General features: G+C 40.2%; 2 protein-coding genes across 7 annotated transcripts; one reads left to right on the top strand and one right to left on the bottom strand.

Annotated features, from left to right (window-relative positions):
- Positions 1–73: 73 nt before the first annotated feature.
- pals2a (protein associated with LIN7 2, MAGUK p55 family member a) lies at positions 74–12,980 on the top strand. Of its 6 annotated transcripts, none has more exons than XM_067601708.1 (14): positions 1,024–1,163; positions 4,489–4,573; positions 5,078–5,203; positions 6,035–6,153; positions 8,089–8,241; positions 8,846–8,995; positions 9,249–9,476; positions 10,330–10,461; positions 10,645–10,747; positions 10,853–10,924; positions 11,048–11,209; positions 11,303–11,505; positions 11,594–11,722; positions 11,802–12,980. In XM_067601708.1, the coding sequence occupies exons 3-14, from the start codon at positions 5,173–5,175 to the stop codon at positions 11,976–11,978; spliced, it is 1,659 nt and encodes a 552-aa protein (XP_067457809.1). In that variant the 5' UTR covers positions 1,024–1,163; positions 4,489–4,573; positions 5,078–5,172; the 3' UTR covers positions 11,979–12,980. The 6 variants fall into 6 exon arrangements, with proteins under 6 accessions (XP_067457808.1, XP_067457809.1, XP_067457812.1 ...); XM_067601709.1 differs by lacking the exon at positions 1,024–1,163 and adding an exon at positions 1,191–1,309; XM_067601710.1 differs by lacking the exon at positions 1,024–1,163 and adding an exon at positions 1,335–1,770.
- On the bottom strand, positions 12,724–18,679 carry gsdmeb (gasdermin Eb). Its single transcript, XM_067601716.1, has 10 exons — positions 18,525–18,679; positions 17,871–18,079; positions 17,544–17,736; positions 16,943–17,117; positions 16,133–16,253; positions 15,943–16,050; positions 14,873–15,000; positions 14,578–14,755; positions 14,386–14,459; positions 12,724–14,285 (listed from the first exon to the last, which is right to left on the bottom strand). Exons 2-10 carry the CDS (start codon positions 18,073–18,075, stop codon positions 14,064–14,066), a joined length of 1,404 nt encoding a protein of 467 aa, XP_067457817.1. The 5' UTR covers positions 18,076–18,079; positions 18,525–18,679; the 3' UTR covers positions 12,724–14,063.
- Positions 18,680–19,576: the final 897 nt, after the last annotated feature.

Genomic DNA, 19,576 nt, shown 5'->3' on the forward strand with positions numbered 1-19,576 from the left:
ATGTGTACCTCTCTGGCTGACTTTGCATGGTGACCACCAAGTAGTGCTACCTAGTGTGGATACTACAGTCTAGTAATGTACTGTGTCGTTAACTAAACAGCACTCTCTACTGGCGAACAGACATCTAATCATGAAAGGCTGTTTCAAGTGGAGCAAATACCATATAGTTCATGTGTACTGCTATGTTTGGGTTGGGGGAGTAAAACAGAAATTAATTGTAAGTTGACTAAACCAGTTACATTAATTTCTCTTGTTATATCAAGCCTGCTGAGATGAACCTGCACTCTGCCTGAAAACAGATTAACAGTAATCCTATCAAGTGACCTGGATACATCAAAAGTGAATCACGTAACACTGATAATTTGGTTAACTAACTGATAATTTGCTTAATCCTGTAACTGTGCAAGCTGGCAACTCTTATTCTCTATAAAGCAGCTTCAGTGTGGCTGAATGACCAGTTTTGGTGAATGGGATACTGCTTGATGCTTTATGGTGACCTGCTGATGGGTGGCATAAATGATATTATGTATAGCCAGATGTGGGTACAGTATATTACAGGCAACATTAATGGTACAAAGATCTAGAGTATATCTTTCTCATGGGGTAAGTGTATCCTTAAAGCTGAATTCTTGAATATTTTGCTGCTGATATCAAACATGAATTTTGCCAGAAGAAGTCAAAGTTATTACAGGTACACTACACTCAAATAGCTGTTGTAAATTTTAATTTGTGGTGGATTTCAGTGGACAATTTGTACAATTACCTGGCCAAATAACTGTCAGTGTGTATAGTATAAAATAAAAAACAGCATCACAGAGTTTATGTTTAGGGGTAATTAAATTTGATGGGTAAACAAACAGGTGAATCACCTGTGCACACACACACAAACACACATACCTTTTCTCAACTAACAGCTCATTTATTCTAATGTAAACTTTAATGGTGGGTTGTGCAACATTCAATGGGCTAGATATAACTTGAACGGCATTGGATGTCATTAGCACAGCACTGGCTGTCTGGACGGAGAACTGAGGGAAGGGGCGCAGGCAGGCACACTGGAAATGCACTAACAACTAACTATTGCGCAAGTAACCTGCGAATTGCGAAATTCTGCAATGAAGGGCAGCATGACAGTGTGACTGGATCGTACATAGAACAATCAGGTAAAGTATCTGTCATTCATTTGATCAGACACTGAAGCAACGGTCTCGCCACGGGACCTTCTGACTGTTAGCTACCTAGTTTGAGCCACATGATATCACTGTTAGCCACTAAGTTAGCTACTGTATGACTGGGTTTACAGCCAACTGTAAGTCGCTACTACTACAACACATCGCGAGAGAACATTAACAAGCAAAGACATTTTTTTACTTTAATTTCGCTTGTTTGTTGCCAATCTGAAACATATATTTTTACTACACGTGTAGCCGCACGCTAGTGTTTGCTAGCAATCATTAGCGGTGCTTAACGTGCTTACACACGAGAAACAACTAGCAACGGCTAGCACCAAGTTGGCACAGGGCGGCCATTAGTGGAATTAACGCTAATAAGATACCTGAAATCATATCTGGTTGTTGTGGATTAACGCTAAACAATATGTGGTTACCGCTGCTAATTAGCAACCAACGGGTATCCATTATTTTAGCTTAGTTGCTTCACATTGGAAATGGTTAACGGTTACACGTGCCCAGTGCGTGTACCTACAAAGCAAATTTTAACCACATCAAGCCACATGTTTCTGGAAGAGGCTGGTTTTGACTTAGCTCTATTGTAAGTTATTTTATTCCTTCCTTGACATAAGAACTACTAGTTAGTTGTGAACTTATCTGCCACCATGAGCACCTAGCGTTAGCGTTCAGCTCCCCCGGCTGCTCTTCATGTGTCGAGTAGAAGCGGTGTAACGTTACCTCAACAAGCTGTTAGTCTCAGCTGCGCCCCGTTCATCAAGACTGGCCTCTCATTTATGAGCAACGGGGGAATTAGCTCAAAGTGGGTGCTTATTATGCAGTATTGAAAGACATATAGTTTATTATGGTTTCTGGCTTCTATATTATAAAAACTTCCTCATTTCTACTTTGAAACCTGGAAGCCTAGTTCCACATTCTAAAGCTGTGGTTCTCAAAGAGGGGTCCGGGGACCCTCAGGGGTCCTTGAGGGTGTTCCAAGGGGTCTCCAGCAAAAAGAGAAATAGCTTATTTTCACTATAATTCCGTCTATAAGTAACACAATGACAGAATTTATGACTATTTTGGTTATGGGTTTCATACATTTTCTGAAATTAAACATCCAAAAGCAAAAGTCTTATCAGATGGAGGATGCTGGGACAAAATCTTATCGAATCAGGGTCTATGGGCTAATTTGTGTCAGTTTAAGGGTTCTTGATGTGAAAGAGTTTGAGAACCACTGTTCTAAAGGCCCCTCTGTTCACTTCTCCATACTATAACATAATGTTCGCCTTTATTTTATTTACTTTGTTGTAGGGGTTTGCCATATCGTATTGTTCAGGATAATATCAGTATAATTTTAATATGATATTTAAAAATTCATATCGTGATAATGGCAATATTCCGCCTTTTTGACATAATGACATTATACTGTTACGCAGAGCAACAGCGGGCATGACTGAAAGCGAAAGTCACATTGCTACTGGCGCCATAGTGGAGGAGTTAGTTCCAAAAGTAGTGTGGAAGTGATTTTGTTTATAAAAGATCAACAAACCACGATAATATGTAAGAAGTGCAAGAAGACTGTAACAATAAAAGGGGGCAATACAACATTCTCATTTCACGACCTCAAGCAGAAACACCTGGTTGAGTCAAAAATCTCACGAGCAGTATTTTGTCATATTGTCAAGAATATCATTATCTCAGAAATACCCTGAAATATTGCGATGTTATTTCAGGGCCATATCGCCCACCCCTACTTTGTTGTTGTGTTTTTTTTTTAATATACTTTTATATTTTATTTTCTTTTTCTATTTGCAGCCAAGGGGTATAGGTGGGGCTGGGCAATATGAGAGACTAGATATCGTCTTAGATTTTGTGTAAATATTTTGTGAAAGCACCAATAGTCATTTCTACAATATTGTCGCAATATCGATATCAAGGTATTTGGTCAAAAATATTGTGATATTTGATTTTGTCCATATCACCCAGCCTTAGGTATAGGGTATAAGGGGTGGGAGAGTACAGGCTGCTTTTTCTTGTTCAGTTGTTTTAGTGAAGTAAAAACCCTGGTCAGAGATGTTGATACATCTTGTAGCCTTGCAGTTAGCTCTACCAAAGAGCATCTCTTTAGACTGGAGCCACATTTACATTTTTTTCTCAAATATAAGACAAACGATTCAGTCCAAATTACAGCCAGATGCTTTTTTTCAATGGCGTGTCCATCCTGCTCAGTTTTTAATTCACTTAAAAGGACAACTCCATTCACTATTTAGTGCATTTTAACACTTCAAAAAACAAAGAAATAGCTCGCACACTGCAGGGCTCCAATGTCCACCAGAATTTATTGCAGAGCAGCACACCTGCTCTTCATGTGCTCAAGGTCACCTTGGTGCAATAAATCCTGGTGGACATTGGAGCCCTGCAGTGTGCGAGCTATTTCTTTGTGTTTTTGACTTGTTGCTCACATTCGGCTCAGCACCTGCCCGCTTCGGTTTGGATGTGTGTGCAGACTCTTAATGTGCATTTTAACACTATTGTAAGTTTAGCATCTATAAATCTTTATTTTTGGTCTTGTTTGAGGTTTTAAAGTGAGAATTGTAACCTACTCTAAAACGTGTTATGGTTGTAAAGGTGTTTTTATGGTTTTGAAAGGAGTTTTTAGAATATACTTGCTACAGTGGTAACGTTTAACAACAACAATTACTCTTAGCAGGGACATTGTACTGAAAATGATAGCACTTCAGTGATCTAGAAGCCATGTAGCTTATTTAAAAGTGAAGAATATGGACACACAATGCACAAATAGCTGAAAACCATGCAAATGCATGTTTTTACACATGTACGACGCTGTGTATAGTGCAACACAAGACCATTTTGGGCAGCTGCAAAACAGTAAGAACCACAGATGATAACCACTACAACAATCTTCATGTTAATTCAGCCACAAAATTTGTCTTATACAAATTAAAGGCATCTTGAAGTCACTAATACGACAAAGTCCGCATAATACAATTATTACTCCGCAGTCGACTCTCGCTGAGCTTTATCTGACTGACTAATCAGCCTTTTGAAACGGACACTGGTCATGTGATTGACCTGGCCAATCAGAATGGCTGCATTACAATACTACTGAATGAACAGAAGAAATCTGGGCATTGAAGGCACCCTTAGGGTCAGAGAAAGCTACTTACCAGCATGAGCTGCTTTTATCAATTCTCAGGAGAGGTTTTAGGCTGTACTGTGCATGAGTGATTGTCTGGGACAAATTCACCAAATAATTAGAATAATGTGATCCCCCCCCCCTCCCCAATTCTCTCTGTAGGTCAGAGTTACCAGATGAGTGTTTTGTAGAAAAAGTGGGGCTCCGTGTCGGAGTGCTGCACAGATGATTTGAAAACAGCTTGTAGGTGAGTTTTTTCATGTTTCCTTCAGCTCTGCATCATTACCTGCCTTTTTGATTTCTTTGTTGACAGTATGTGGATGGAGTACAATGTTGCATTTATGATGTTTAAACAGTTCACAATTTAGAGTTAAATGGGGCAGCCCCTGCTCAAAAAACCCTTACTTATGTTTGTCCAACTACCTACGAAGGCATAGGCAGGGCTGTTTTTGCCTCACTCTGTTTGGAGAGTATGTTTGTACAAAGAGTCCCCTGGGGCCTCTCTGTGTGTGACTGGCACAACCTTTAGCCAGAAGGATGGGAAGACTCATCCTTTGTCGTTCAATAGCCCTCTTTGTGATTCCCTTAATTCATAAGTGCTCTCTGTGCTAACATGTGCATAAAACACAGAGACAAACAAATGTTGTCTGTGCTGTCTTTATCTCAATCTCTGAATCATTTCATGACCTGGCTTGTCTGGTGAACTTAGTAGACAGTATACTGACTTAAGTGGGTTTCCTACCTTCTCCAGCCATCCAGTTGCTCTGGTGTCTGTAAGCGGGCAGTTGGGCGGCTTTTGACCGTGTTTAGAGAGTTTCACCATCCTGAGCTGAGGACAAAAAAAACATGACTGTGGCCAATGCAAAGTCTGGCTCAGGTAAGCTGTCGAAGTCCTAACTAGTCCTCTGCACAGGGACTGTCCCAATGTTGTGTGCGAAATTTGACATTTTATTATCACTTGATTGATACTGTGCCCGCTGCCCAGAAACAGTTGTGTGGGTTTGTCTGCTGCCTCTGAAGTTTGTCTCTCATGTCATAAGTTTGAACCTTGTAAAATCTGATAACCACATACAGGGAAAAAAAAAAACAAAAAAAATGTAAAATGTGATGCATGTGCACAATAGCTGGTACTGTATCTGCTGTCCACTTCTATTTTTGAACGTTCTGAAAAAAGGCAAAGACAAATGCACTGCTCATTCTTTTAAAAATCTAAGAGTAAGAATGGATGTATTTATTTAAGTTACCTGACTAAATAAATGGCCACATAGTTACAGTAAACATTTAATTTTGCTTTTGTATTTAGTTGGCTGCTTAATCAACCTACTAGCTGTATGTTTCAGCCTTTTCATGCAAAACTCGTCATTTTGGCTTCAGTTTCTTGCTGTGTGCTCTCAGCCAGTACAAGGCAGATCTGTTAGTAGAACAGTTCCTTTGTGATTCTGCTTGCTTGTTGCTGCTGCAATGGAAATTAGGGATGTTCTCTGTGAATTGGTCCATTGATTGACTGTCCACTCGTTGTTCTTGCCTTGTAAGCTCTTATTATAGTCACATTGTTTTGTTTTCAGCGTTTTCATTGGCTTTTGAATTTTAATGATTCTCTTTATTACTGGCAATGAGCTTTGTTTGACGCAAACATGTCTGCCCGCAGAAGAAAAGACAGCAGTGGTTGGCATTTTACATTTCTTGGTGTGTATTTTCTTCTTTTCAGCCATGCAGCAGGTACTGGACAACCTTAAAGACCTGCCATCAGGCACAGGAGCCAAAGATATTGACCTCATCTTCCTCAGAGGCATCATGGAGAGTCCTATCGTCCGCTCCCTCGCCAAGGTAACGCACACACTCACTCCTACGACTGCTGTTTACTTCAGGGCTCTGTGGCACACACACACACACACTTAGCATAATCTCATTAGCTGCTCATCAAGCTCTAGCTATAATTGAGAAGAGGAGCCAATGTCACAGTGTGCCAGAGGAAATATAGGTGTTATAGACGCCACCACACTTCCAAGATGACCATTAACGCTTCCTGTCAGTACATCATACTTGCTGGTGGTTAAATGCTTATTTTATGTGGGTCTGAGGGAGAAATAATGAGAGATCGGCCTAAAACAGGACAAACAAGCAGTGTGCCCACTGTTCAGGAGTCAAGGTTAAATTACTTGCAGGAAATATCCTGTTGCCAGTGGGAGGTATGATGAATCTGCTTGTCATTAGAAGAGAGAAACAAGCATTAGATTTTCTGTCTGCAGAGTGGCACAGCAGGTCTCCTGTGGTTTTCATATACTCACTTAAAAAAGAACAGAAGTCTTTGCTCAAGCTTGAGCCGACAGAAAACATCCCTTTTGACACCAGTTAAATCCATTTCTCACATAGCTAATAAAAGTTGACACTGTGATGAACAAATGTCTTACATAACATTATCCAGAAAAAAAAATCTCCAACGCAGATTGAGGTCATCACATTTAAATACCATATCTATAAATAGAATGATTTCTATAGAAAACCTGTCACAAAGGCAAGCTCTTGTCCTCATTTCTAACAAACGGAGCACTGCTTGCCTAAGATATTACATTTTCTTCTAGGTAGATTGGCCTGTATGTAGTTTCTGGTGCAGCATTTTATCAAACAGAACCTCTTGTATGTTGTCTTACTACTGAATTTGACACACAATGTTTGGACACAACAACATTTGTTCCATGTAATGTTACTACACGGAGCAAATGTTGAGTCAAGTATGAATTGAGGAATGCAGTAGGCTCTTCAGCTCCTCTAATATAGCACAATAGTTCCTCAATTCTCTAGAAATGTACTTTATCATGAAAATCAACATAAAATTACTTTCGGATGTCCATCCTGTTTAACTACCTCTCTGTAATCTGTCTGCCACTTGCAATCTGCACCCATCAGTGATTTTTGTGGAATGCAGTGCAGAGGAGGGTTAATAAGATTTTTTTTTTCCTCTCCGCCTAGCACAAGTGGGTGGTGGGTTAATAGCCTTTTCTATGCTCATATAAAAATACTATAATCCAGTGGAGGTCAAAACAAGCAATCTCAAATTTTCAAGGTATGAGAAACTAAACTAATCCATGTAAACTCTGCATGAACACCACAGGAACACGTCTGACAATGAGGTGTTGTGTTTTTTTTTAATTAATGTGGGGGTGGGTCATAATCCGAAAAAATAACTTTTCAGAAGTCCACCCTGTGCTCAGTGTAGCCTGTGAAGGCCATTCGAGCTGTCAAACAATTTCCGGATTCACCAAAATGAATAAATTCCAGCCAAACGGACAGCAAGGAAACTGGGTGGGACAAAAACAGTTTGATTTATCAATTTTTATGAATACTTACTGGTGCAACTTGAAGTAGCCAGAAAAAGATATGCCCACAACAGATTGTGCTGTGAGAATGAAAAAAAAAAACCCATGAATATTGACTTTGTCATTGTGATTTATCATACACATGCTCATAAACAAAGTTAGTGAATGTGTTGTATCTGCCCTGCACTTTCATTGTTGTTTTATCCACTTTGAACACAGTAAAAAATCAACAGTTACATGCTCAAAGATAAAAAAAAAAAGGAAAAAAAAGGATCCAGGGTTTGTAATCACCATTAAATGTTATTTGTAACTTAATTTTTCCCCATTGTTAAGTTGAAAAAACAAAAAAAGATTTTCATCTTACTGGGGCTGTGCAAATATCTTTCAACAAACAGCCTGATGTAATATATATTTTATATAATATTTTTTGTATGTGTGTGTGTAGGCCCATGAGCGTCTTGAGGAAGTGAAGTTACAAGCCGTGCGAGACGATAATGTTCAGCTGGTCACAGAGATCCTGGATTCCCTCAACAACCTGCCAGAAAAAGATGCTGCCGCTGCCGAGCTTGCCAAAATCCTCCAGGAGCCTCACTTTAAGGTAGATTAGGCTTTATTCCTCTTTTATACTTGCACACCACGGTTACTAAGTTTAATAGGGATGAATGGACATGCAGAATGAAAGGTCTAGCTTGTGTTCTGCTCTTGTAGGAATGGACGTCAGAGCTTTTTACACCAACCACTGTCTAATTTTCTCTGAAGCGCCCGTCAGGCAGCTTATATTCTCGACCACTTACAAGCTCCGGCATGGGAGGGTGGGGGTGTATTTCCTTGAGCCAATGGCAGGCTTAGTTGTGTGGGTAAAGTGAGGGGGAGAAGACTGTGACACCCTCAGTTTCAGTAAATCTTCAGATTTGCTGATGCAGTTTTAGTCTCTGACCAATGCTAACTGTTTATTCTGGCTGCTGGGGTAAGAACAAGATTGATTTATCTTCTCTGTTTATCCAATTTGTCTTCTGTCAGTGGCATAAAAGTACCTTTTTGTTTGTGGTTGGAGGCTTGGAGCAAAGTGATTTATGTCTTCATTCTTTCATGTTAATACACTAAATGCTTTTGGCAGTGCAGGTCACTACTAGTGTTTTTTTTATTGTAAGCCAGACTTTGCCTTATTTCTGTCTGCATTTCTCTCTCTCTCACCCTCTCAGTCTTTGATAGAGGCTCATGACAAAGTGGCTGCAAAGTGCTATGAAATGCCCCACACTGCTGAGAACAGCAATGCCATGTTGACGAGTCCGCTCATGCCAGCTGATGCTGTCAGGATGATTGGCATCCAGAAGAAAGCCTGGGAACCACTGGTAAGTTTAGCCAGGCATTTATATCAACCACAGCTGTGTAGAGGAAACATGCGGCACTCCTGTTTGACTATAAAGTGCCTTCCATGTGTCCTCCTTTTTATTGACCGTCTGTATGAACAGGTCGACTCAGTTTTACATAGCAACTCCGCGTGAGTGTGTTCCTTCACAGCAACCAGACAGACAGACCATAGGCCTTCCCTGTGATTTATGAAGTGCGGATGTTTGATACTGAATGACTCTTACTCTCTTTCAGGGAGTGACGTTCCGTGTGGAGCGGGGAGAGATGGTGATCGCTCGGATCCTGCACGGCAGCTCGATTGACAGGCAGGGCATGCTGCACACGGGAGACATAATCCGTGAGGTGAACGGTCGCGAGGTCGGTAGCGACCCCAATGAACTCCAGGAGCTGCTGAGGGACTGTAGTGGAAGCATCACACTCAAGGTCCTGCCCAGCTACAGAGACACACCAGCACCTCCACAGGTGAGGAAGAGGCTTCATTTTCTGTTTTCCCATCAAACTTTTTCACCTGTAGGAAACGTTTCTTGATGAACCCTTTTGATTGAAATCTTAACATCAGTGCTTTAAGTGCACAGGAATAGAGTTATGTTGATGGTTATGTGCTGGTGGGCTATGCGTTGTAAGGCTGTCATGGAGCCATACTGTACCTGTCAGGGATTGGGTGTGAGCTGCCTGGCCTGTGTGATCTTAGAATGCCAAGCTTCTGAAAATTGAGACCAGGGAGGGTTTATTAATAACACCCCTCACGCTATCTGGGACATACACCACTCTGTTCACTGGAGCACCCCCTCTCCTTCTTACTGTAACAGGCACACACACAGCAGCTGACACCGAGGAGCAGTATGCAGGGTTATGTCAGACACTGACCTTTGTGCCGGGGAAGGATCGAATGATCTCATTCTACTGTTTGGTTATCTTTGTGTTTAACTTGCGAATGAGGGGCCGGGGTGGTAAAAAGTCATACCTACATGATGAATCTGTCAGTAGGATTACTTTAAACATGAGACATTTTTTAAGTTACATCTGGTCTATGTTCATCCACCTCATTCAGCCTGCTGTCTAAGAGTACACAGGGAGTGGACAAATTGTAGTTATGTAACATCATAAAAATTTAAGAGCTGTAAAACACATTATTAGTTTATACTGGTGATAAACGCAGTATTTGCAAACCAGGATAAAAAATACAATAGAAATTGTTACATTTGATACTAACATTATCAAGTCAATGTGACAATACTATATACACCTTAATTGGGATTAAAGGCATTTCTCACTCCTGTTTTATATGCTCTGATATCTTGTTCACACCCTATAGGTTTATCTGAAGCCACACTTCAACTATAACCCGGCCACAGACAACTTGATCCCCTGTAAAGAGGCAGGCCTGGCCTTCCACAAGGGAGACATCCTTCATGTTGTTAACAAGGAGGACCCCAACTGGTGGCAGGTGAGTAACACAGGAGCTGCTTTGACTTCAGCTACACAGCTAATTGAGGAGAGGGAGGGGTGGAAATATTGACTGGTGAAAACTGGAAGAGGCTGCCAGAGACGAGGGGGAAGTTATTCTCGCTACGTGTGAAATATTCAAACCAATCATTTCTCAGCTACACCTACTCTAATTTCCTTCTAGGCATGTCATGTTGTTGGTGGAGCCACCGGGCTCATCCCCAGTCAGTTCTTGGAGGAAAAGAGGAAAGCTTTTGTGAGAAGAGACGGGGATACTTCTGGTACAGGTCAGTACAAATCATGTTCACACAAGTTAAGGAATCAAAATAGTCAGAAAACCTTGCCCTTAGCACCACCGTGTGGTGAACTGACGCTTCTTGTATATGGCTCAGGAATGCTCTGTGGTACTCGAACTACAAAGAAAAAGAAGAAAAAAATGATGTACCTCACTGCAAAGAATGCAGGTACGTACCACCACTGGCTCTAATTTCCCTTCATACAAGAGATTTTGTGAAAAGTTTGCAGTCTGGAAGCATAAATGCATACATATCATGGTACTCATCCAGCCTGTGTATCTCCTTGAACAGAATTTGACCGTTACGAGCTGCAGATCTATGAGGAGGTAGCCAAGATGCCGCCGTTCCAGAGGAAAACGCTCATTCTGATTGGAGCCCAGGGAGTTGGGAGGCGAAGCCTGAAGAACAGACTTATCGTCATTAACCCTCTGCAATACGGAACCACTGTACCCTGTGAGTGTGCGAGACAGGCAGATGAGGAAATCTCGTTGTCGTAACTTAAAGGTTTCCTGCCAGGGTACATTTAACACGTTCTCTTTCCTCCAGTTACGTCACGCAGTCCCAGGGAAGAGGAAAGAGATGGCCAGAACTACTGTTTTGTGACACGGGCGGAGATGGAGAAGGACATCAAGGAGAGCCGTTACTTGGAGCACGGCGAGTATGACGGCAACCTTTATGGCACCAAGATCGACTCTATCCATGAAGTGGTGGATACAGGCCGTACCTGCATCCTAGACGTCAACCCTCAGGTCAGTTTAAGGCACACACTCTCACACTATTAAATAGATTTCCTTACAGCTTTGGTGATGTTTGTGGCATTGATGTGTTTCTATCCAGGCCCTGAAAGTGTTAAAGACTGCTGAGTTCATGCCATTTGTGGTGTTTATTGCTGCTCCTGAACTGGACACATTAAGAGCTATGCACAAAGCTGTGGTAGATGCTGGACTTACTACCAAACTACTCACAGTAAGTTTTTATTCAAGGTTCTTACATTCTTGTAAATAATGATACTCATACATAGGTATAACAATGTCCTTCGTAACAGGAGAACGATTTGAAGAAGACTGTGGATGAGAGCGCAAGGATCCGTCGGGCGTACAGCCACTACTTTGACCTGACTATTGTCAATGACAATCTGGACAAGGCCTTTGACAAGCTGCAGGAGGCGGTAGAGCGATTACTCATAGAGCCACAGTGGGTTCCAGTCAGCTGGGTCTACTGATGTCCTACTTCCCACCCCCCCTCCAACTGGACAGACATGGCTGACCAAGCTGCTAGGCCTGGGATGAAAGGGGACACCTGAAGGGACGGAGGATTCAACACTGCACTGCACACACGGACAAAGTGTTGGACATCAAGCCCTGTGTGAATTCGCACAAAGCTGCATCAGAGTCACCTTGATCTGAATTGCCAGATGCCCTTTAGCACACTATGCAACTCACAACACACAGGAAGTGTACTTATTTATTGGCAAAATATTTTTTAAATAACTTCTTATTCAAATGGATTGGAAGAAATGACATTGGCATTTGTGTCAGGATGTTTTAATAAAAGCAAAAACAATTTTTGCCATCTCCTGTTATGTTAATTTTACATCTGTATGTAAGATAGGTAAAGCGTATTTATTCTACAAAGATGAGGGCTTTCTCATTGATAAGGATGATACCTCAGTGTTACGGTTTACAGTGCACATGCCTCCAGTATGTCATCTCATTTTCTTTCACTACAAATAGGTGATCATTCATGTAGAATAGTGTCATATGTTTTCCAAGTCCTTTTTCCTCCTCAAGGCTACGTTCATGGCCTGGCGTCTTTAGAGTTCAACCTCATGAATGGAAAATGTCATGCCAGTCAGTGTGATGTTGAACAGGAAGAAAAATAATACTGTAGTGTTTATCCATTATTTGTCTTTTAAGCACAAGAGACATTACATTAATTATGTTGATTTGTTGTCAGACATTTGGATCATGTAAGTATATCTGACTGTTAGAGCAGTTGATATGGTGCTGTGTTTTTTTTTTTTTGGAAGACAGAAAAAAAACTTTCCACAGGACTCTTAAAACAGGGTACTGCATCTCAGTGAACCATCCCTTTTGATGTGATATTACTAAAACGTAACTGTTTTAAATAAAGTTCATATTTACTTATAAAAAGGTATATTTTACAATATTTCAGAAAAGATGTATTTTCAGATGTCAAATAAATAACTGGTGTTTTCTAATGATCTGCTTTGGTTTTGCCGTTTTCTTTTGGCTGAGTTACTTTGCAAAGCTGCAAACTGGGAGGGAAAAATGTTAATTCCTTTGCAAAAAAAAAAGAAAAAACATACACAGAAGATACAGATAAAATATAGCAAGTCAAAACAGTTTAAACCAGACAAGTTTATAATATAATTGAAATAACGCTCCACAATTAAAGGCACATTCATAACAGTTGCATGAAAAGTTTGAAAATAAAAACCAGTTAGCTCAAGTTGTTCAGAATGAGGTCTGTAGTTGGAACATAAAAAACAAGTTTACAAATGAGGTTATTGCTATGGTTTGTGTGTGAGTGTTCCACATAAGATATAACAGTAGTTAACAGGCAGTGAGCTGAACAGCTGTTACAGATGAAGAATGTAAAGCAAGAAGGAGTAAATGGGCCTCTAGAGCTGCAAGCCTAAATAAAAGAAATGATTAGTGTTTGTTTTCAAAGGCTTCTTTAAGGCAGGGCACATACAATAAATTAAAGTCTGTGATACAATTATTCAAGATGGTAAGTTCTTAACTTGTTGGCAGCCTGTCATGGAATCTTTTTCATTTATTTTCATCCGGACACAAATATTTTAATATAATATTCAAATTAGTGTGTTTATTGATGCCACCAACAGGAGCCAAGCTACATACATAATACATTCTATTTAAAAAGTTAAAGATTGTGCACATTAATCTGTATTCAGTGTGACCATAAAACTATATTTCAGGGCTGTAGCAAATAATATGTTTTATTATCAAATAGTCTCTAGGTCAATGATAAAAAAGCTGATATCTTCAAAATGATTGTTTTGTTCAGCCAACAGTACAAACAGACCTTGAGCTATAAATTGATTGTTCAAATTATCGATGATGTTGTCAGTTGCATGACTAAAGCATTAATTGACTAGTGCATTTATATGATTACCCCCCACCAACATGCAGTAGTGTTTAAGAGTTTGGTCAACCGCATCAAATAAGAGTAAAAACACTGATAAATAACACTTCAACTGTGTGATCCCATTTAGCTCATCCCAGTGTGGTATTTCAAGTTTCTGGTGGATATAAAGGTGTCTTCAGTGGGCCAATGAGGCGAGGCCTCTGACAGCGATGCACACCACCAGAGGAAGGTGTCCTGGCTGGTGGTTTATTTTTGTCTTCACTGTGTCCCTGTCTCTCTTAAGGGACACATTCGAGGAGGCGAAAAGATGTTCGGCCTTTACGTAGACGTCCTCTGTCAGTGCTGCCAGACCCGCGCTGCTCACTGGCAGCTCTCCGCTTCCAGCTAGACACTGCACCTGGAAAAGGTGTGAAGGAAAGGGAACAGGCAGTTAAATACTGCAATGCATAATTTGAAAAATACTCAAATTAAATTCTGTAAAAACTGTCTTTACTAACCAGTAGCTCCAGAGCCTTTAACACTGTAGGACTGCAGCACATTGCCAAGACGGCAAGGCAATCATATGTCATTTCTGAAAGACAAAGAAAGACGAAAACACCTTAAATAGAGGATTTTTTTTCACATATTGAGGACTTGAAGCGAGGCGATATTATTGGTAATAAAGGCTGCACAGAGCAATGCATTCTCACCATCCAAGGCACTGGTAATGAGGTGAAGAGCGCTGAGGACAGATGTGGACTGCTTGGTCTGAGCTGAATCCACCTTCTGCTCCAAAAGACCCAGGATGGCCTGGATGTTCTGTTTTTGAGACTCTGTCATCACAACATCGCCAAGGGTAGGACTCTTATCCAGGCACATCTGGTCCAGCTGAGACAGAGGAATAGGCCCAGATTTAAAGCTGACGTAGCACAAGAGAAGTTTATAATGCTAACTCCACATTATAATAGTGCCTCTGCCTTGACATTACGTCTCTGTCCCACTCACCAAATTCTGAAGTGCAGAGACAGCCGTTTGGTCCTCCATTACTTTTGTGATTTGCTGCAGTAAGGAGGACCTTGTGGAGGCAGGAAGAGCTGAAAGCAGCTGGAAATGATCACTCAGTTGCTCCAGTTCTGCAGATAGAAAAATAAAATGCACACTTTATCATTCAGCTCCAAAGACAAAAATGTTGGTGGAATGATAATCACGTCTCCTTTAGCCATATCATTTGGTCAGGCCCAGTTAAGTATTCATAAAGAAATTGAGTATGTCATTCATTTTTCATTTTTTTTTAAATCAACTGTAATTTTGTACTTAAGGGGAGACTACCAAGAGCAATTGTACTAAAAAAAGTATCTGTTGAGAATATTAAGATGAACTACTCTGAAATTTAATACTAAGAAGTGGCTGCAACAAGTATGTCCATAATTTCATAATGGAGAAAAATGATGTATGAAACAAATAATGTAATATAAGAAATAACATTTTTTTGTATGAAAGAAAATGGATGAAATGGTTGGACTATATTAAATTAATGCAAAAGGATGAATTATCATCATTATTAGTAACTCAGAAACCTGAGCTTGCTCTACAGTATTTATGTATTTATTTATCTTATTTCTCTCTCTTCTTTGTCAACTTAATTTTTCATCTAATGGGTCTACACTGTATGTGGAAAAATGTGTGAAAAACTGTTGTGATATTTGCCAAATGAAAACCTAATCAATAAACTGATGCCTGCTGGGGCCAACGAATGATCCTTTTTTGTCCAAGTGTGCAGGAACAGGCTAAGTCATGACTAAAATTCAATAAAAATGAATATGAATTTGAACTGAACACAATACTTAAACTGCTTACTATGAACTGATTACGGTGACTGTAAAGAGACCTTATAATATAGGTCAAAGCACATGTTTATAGTTACCACACCGTCCTGATAAGACATGGCCTCAAATCTCTAATGGCCCCTTGTGACTTGAAAACAACATGCATGTCTGAACACATCATCAACTGCAACAACCAACATGTTTTACAACAGCAGAGAGGAAAAACCCGAGGAGAAAACAATAATTTACCTTGTCTAATGCAGCTATTTTCTGAAGCTCCGGACACACCCAACAGTGGCTTCATTCCAGGGCCGTCTACTTCAAAGCCCCCAGTGGTGTCTGACATCAGACACAGCTCTGTGGAAAATAGCCAAATATGAAATGTTACTGAAAGACTTGCTCCTGTTCATTTATGATTTTTAATGACTTCATTTCTTACCATAGTGTCCATCGTGCTTGACCTCTAGCTCTATGAGGGCATAGGCAAGGGTAGTATGAGTGGGGATCTCCATGGTAACATCAGTGTCTTTGCTCAGGCTCCCGTTCTCCTTGAGTGCAACCTGCAGAAGAGGTAACATTTCAACAGACAGGTGAGACACACAGACGATAAAACTTTGTCTCCTTTAAAGGAAACAATTTTTTACTGGATGGATTTTGGATGGATTTTGCTGGATGACAACAAACGGATACATTATATACTCGAAAAACCCATTTACTGGTGTATTTGATTCCAAGGGATGTGAGAATGAGCAGAACTGCAACAATTGATGAATCGATTAGTCGATCAACCTTATAATTATTTACACTGTATATTTGAGGTATCTAGGACATGAACAGTAGCTGACAACTTTTGATTTGCAAAGAAAACAACACAGAGGGCAACCAAATTATAGAAGATGGAAGATGGAGGAGGAAGAGAAACCTAATTTTCCACCAACAGTTGCCTCAGTGGGCAGGAATTTGCAGTATAAAAGATGGCATAAATTTCACCTCTTCTTCTTGACATGAAAACACGTTGCTCTGCTTTCACCTCAGCCCTCTCCATCTACTCGTATAACTCACAGTTGCATGCAGAATTTAGTTCAACTAATCTTAGAAAAGCAGGATATGACTAAGAGGAGAGAGGAAATACCAAAACATATTGAGGGAAGGAAGGCACACCAAAAAAGTAAATTATATAATTTCATCACTAAGTTACTCCTGGAATGCACATGTTGAAGTTCTAAAGGCTGCCTTACACTACATTTACCTTTGGGTTCTTGGGCCTGCAGATGCTCAGTCTTCCTCCACACTGTCCGCCCTGCTGCACCTCCTCTATGACCGAACAGGGCTGAGTGGTCATAACACGCTCCTTTACGATCCCAAATATCCGTCTGTGTTTCTCCTTTGTCTGCTGGACCAGCGAATGGGACATGTCCAGGACCCTGGGACATTTAATTAAAACAAAAAAAGCACAAAACACTGGTGTTGTGTTTCACTGGTAACATTCTTGGAAAGTTTGATTACGACTCTAAAAGTACACTGCAGGTATGAAATTAAAACCAACTGGGAATTCAGTAAAGTAATTGTTTCTTGAACTGATATCGATTTTGAAATTATAAGGCATGAATAAAAAAAGTTCATCCTAAATCAAAACTGAAACTTTCTTGTGAGTGTTAATGTTCAACCAAGCTTCCGGTTTTGTGTCGGACATCTTTATGGTCGGACAAAGATCACTCCAATTGTTTTCAGATCTTTAATACACTGAGTGTCAGATAATATTTGTGTAGATAATAATGTTTTTTTTTCATTGAAACCATTTTAATCCAAACTCTATCAGACAGGACAGTGGACTTGTTTGGGGAACTGACCTTCCTTTAGAGTCTCTCAGCAGCTTCTGTACATCCACTTCCTCTTTCTTCAAACTGCCGAAGGATGACTGGAGTTTGGAAGAGTCTTTTCCCTCTATGGTCACATTGGAGAGGACGAAACTTGCATCCATCGTTCCCTGAATGTTGTCACCATATGTCCCGTCATACTTGATGAAGTCTGTCTCTATGACAACTGTGGACGGGGGAAACATTCAAGTTTTCTGTGGTCTTAAAAGGATAAATCAACACAACCTTTAATACTGTAGATACTTAACAAATAACATTAAAGTAAACGCATTTACTATTAGAGAGAGGTTTGATGTTTACCTGGTTTTATAGGTGTGTCTCCTGTCAGTATATCATTAAGGCTAAAATCAGTGCGAAGATGCTTGGGCTTCTGCCAGAACCAGAACCGCTTTTGCGTCACCACCACTGTCAGAAGATCAATGCTGTCATTCAGGCTGGACACTGGGATCAATAAACCTCCATGATCCACCTCCTCCACAAAGTTCCTCGTGGCTGTGGCAAACATCTCCCTGCAGGATGAAAGCAGTGAGCGTGAAAATGAAGCCAGGAGGTAAATTAGTGAGGTCTTGTTTTTCATCAGTCTTTAGAGGAATATATGCGAACCCCTCATGTTGAAAACTGACTTCAAAACTTGTGTAGCTCAGTTGCTGATTCAGCAATCTTTGCATCATGCCTTTCTTTCTCTTTCTTTCTTTCTTTCTTTCTTTAAATAGTCCTTGCACTGCTACAATTCACACGTCTGTCACTTACTATACTTTTGCAGCATGTAAAAACAAGTTTAAAGGAGTGGTTTCTTGTATATATATTATCTGCACATGGTGATCCCACATAGTGACATCAGCAACCTGTCTGTCTTATGTTGTTGTTGTTGTGATCGCAATCGGAAGTTCGCTTGATTTTAGAGGAAGATCACAATGTATTATGTGAAAAAACGCAGATGTTGCATAATGTTACCGTTTTTCTGAAGTCCTTTAGTGGCGAACCAGACGAGAAACTTTCTTTGGCGGCGATACTCTCAGGGAAGACAATGAATTCACAAACCAGTCTCGACTACACAGCGCAGATTTGCTTTAGACAAAAAACGCGCAGACGCTCCGCCCTCTGAAGGAAGCTGTGGGTGTGTTACTGAAGGGACAGTCAGAACATCCCACAATGATAATAATACAACACAATAATAATTAATTATGATTATTAATATTAATATCATTATCAACAATAATCATAACAATAATAATGATGATGATGGTGATAATAATAATAATAATAAACATTTATATATTTTTAATATCCCTTTCGCTTTTCTTTGTCCTCAGCACAATTGGGGCTCCGGCGCTCTTGCAGTAAGTAATAAGCTGCAAAATAAAGACAGACATGGTTTGCAGATGGAGCTCTTTGGTTTTACAGTAATATCATGTATGCATTTAATGCTTTTGTTATCTTAAAGGATGCACAAGTTACAACTAAATTACACACCTGGCTGAAATTCAAGATCAGTGAATGTCTTGTCCACATTACTAATGATTTCTCCCTCAGACATATCACCCCCTCTATGATTAAATGTTGTTTGAAAGAAATCTGTGACAGCAAACCGGAAGTTTTTATCAACCGTCAAGATATCAAGTTGGACAGCATTCTTGGTTCAAAGACCTACTGTAGGTCAAGCAAAAAAATAAAAACACTTGTTCACTGATTACTTTGTACTTTGTACCATTGATGGCTATTTGTTGCCATCTAGCGGCTGGTTCAGATTTACCAAAAATACCTTATGTAACATATATTCTCTACACATGCTGGATACACTTTCATCAGCACTACTTTATTCTGAGATTATATGTAACACTGTACAGACTCTTTTCTTTTTAATGACCCCTTATCTTTTTGCTTTAATATACCCCTTGTTTTTGCTGACCTCCAATGCTTGCTCCAACACCTTGCTGCAGTGACGTACAGGTGCACCCCTGGATCCAGTGACATCACTGCTGAGTGTAGTTACAGGTGCAACAAAG

Source organism: Thunnus thynnus, chromosome 10, assembly GCF_963924715.1.
Source record: "Thunnus thynnus chromosome 10, fThuThy2.1, whole genome shotgun sequence".
Classification (NCBI taxonomy): domain Eukaryota; kingdom Metazoa; phylum Chordata; class Actinopteri; order Scombriformes; family Scombridae; genus Thunnus; species Thunnus thynnus.

What these genes read in the sequence shown, in the direction of transcription:
- pals2a (XM_067601707.1), top strand. Translation starts at nt 992, where the DNA reads ATGTCATTAGCACAGCACTGGCTGTCTGGACGGAGAACTGAGGGAAGG. An exon ending in TCCAGGAGCCTCACTTTAAG is followed by an intron (nt 8,242 to 8,845) that starts GTAGATTAGGCT and finishes TCACCCTCTCAG; the next exon opens with TCTTTGATAGAGGCTCATGA. An exon ending in AGAAAGCCTGGGAACCACTG is followed by an intron (nt 8,996 to 9,248) that starts GTAAGTTTAGCC and finishes ACTCTCTTTCAG; the next exon opens with GGAGTGACGTTCCGTGTGGA.
- gsdmeb (XM_067601716.1), bottom strand. Translation starts at nt 18,075, where the DNA reads ATGTTTGCCACAGCCACGAGGAACTTTGTGGAGGAGGTGGATCATGGA. An exon ending in AGACACACCTATAAAACCAG is followed by an intron (nt 17,737 to 17,870) that starts GTAAACATCAAA and finishes CCCCGTCCACAG; the next exon opens with TTGTCATAGAGACAGACTTC. An exon ending in CAAGCACGATGGACACTATG is followed by an intron (nt 16,051 to 16,132) that starts GTAAGAAATGAA and finishes TATTTTCCACAG; the next exon opens with AGCTGTGTCTGATGTCAGAC.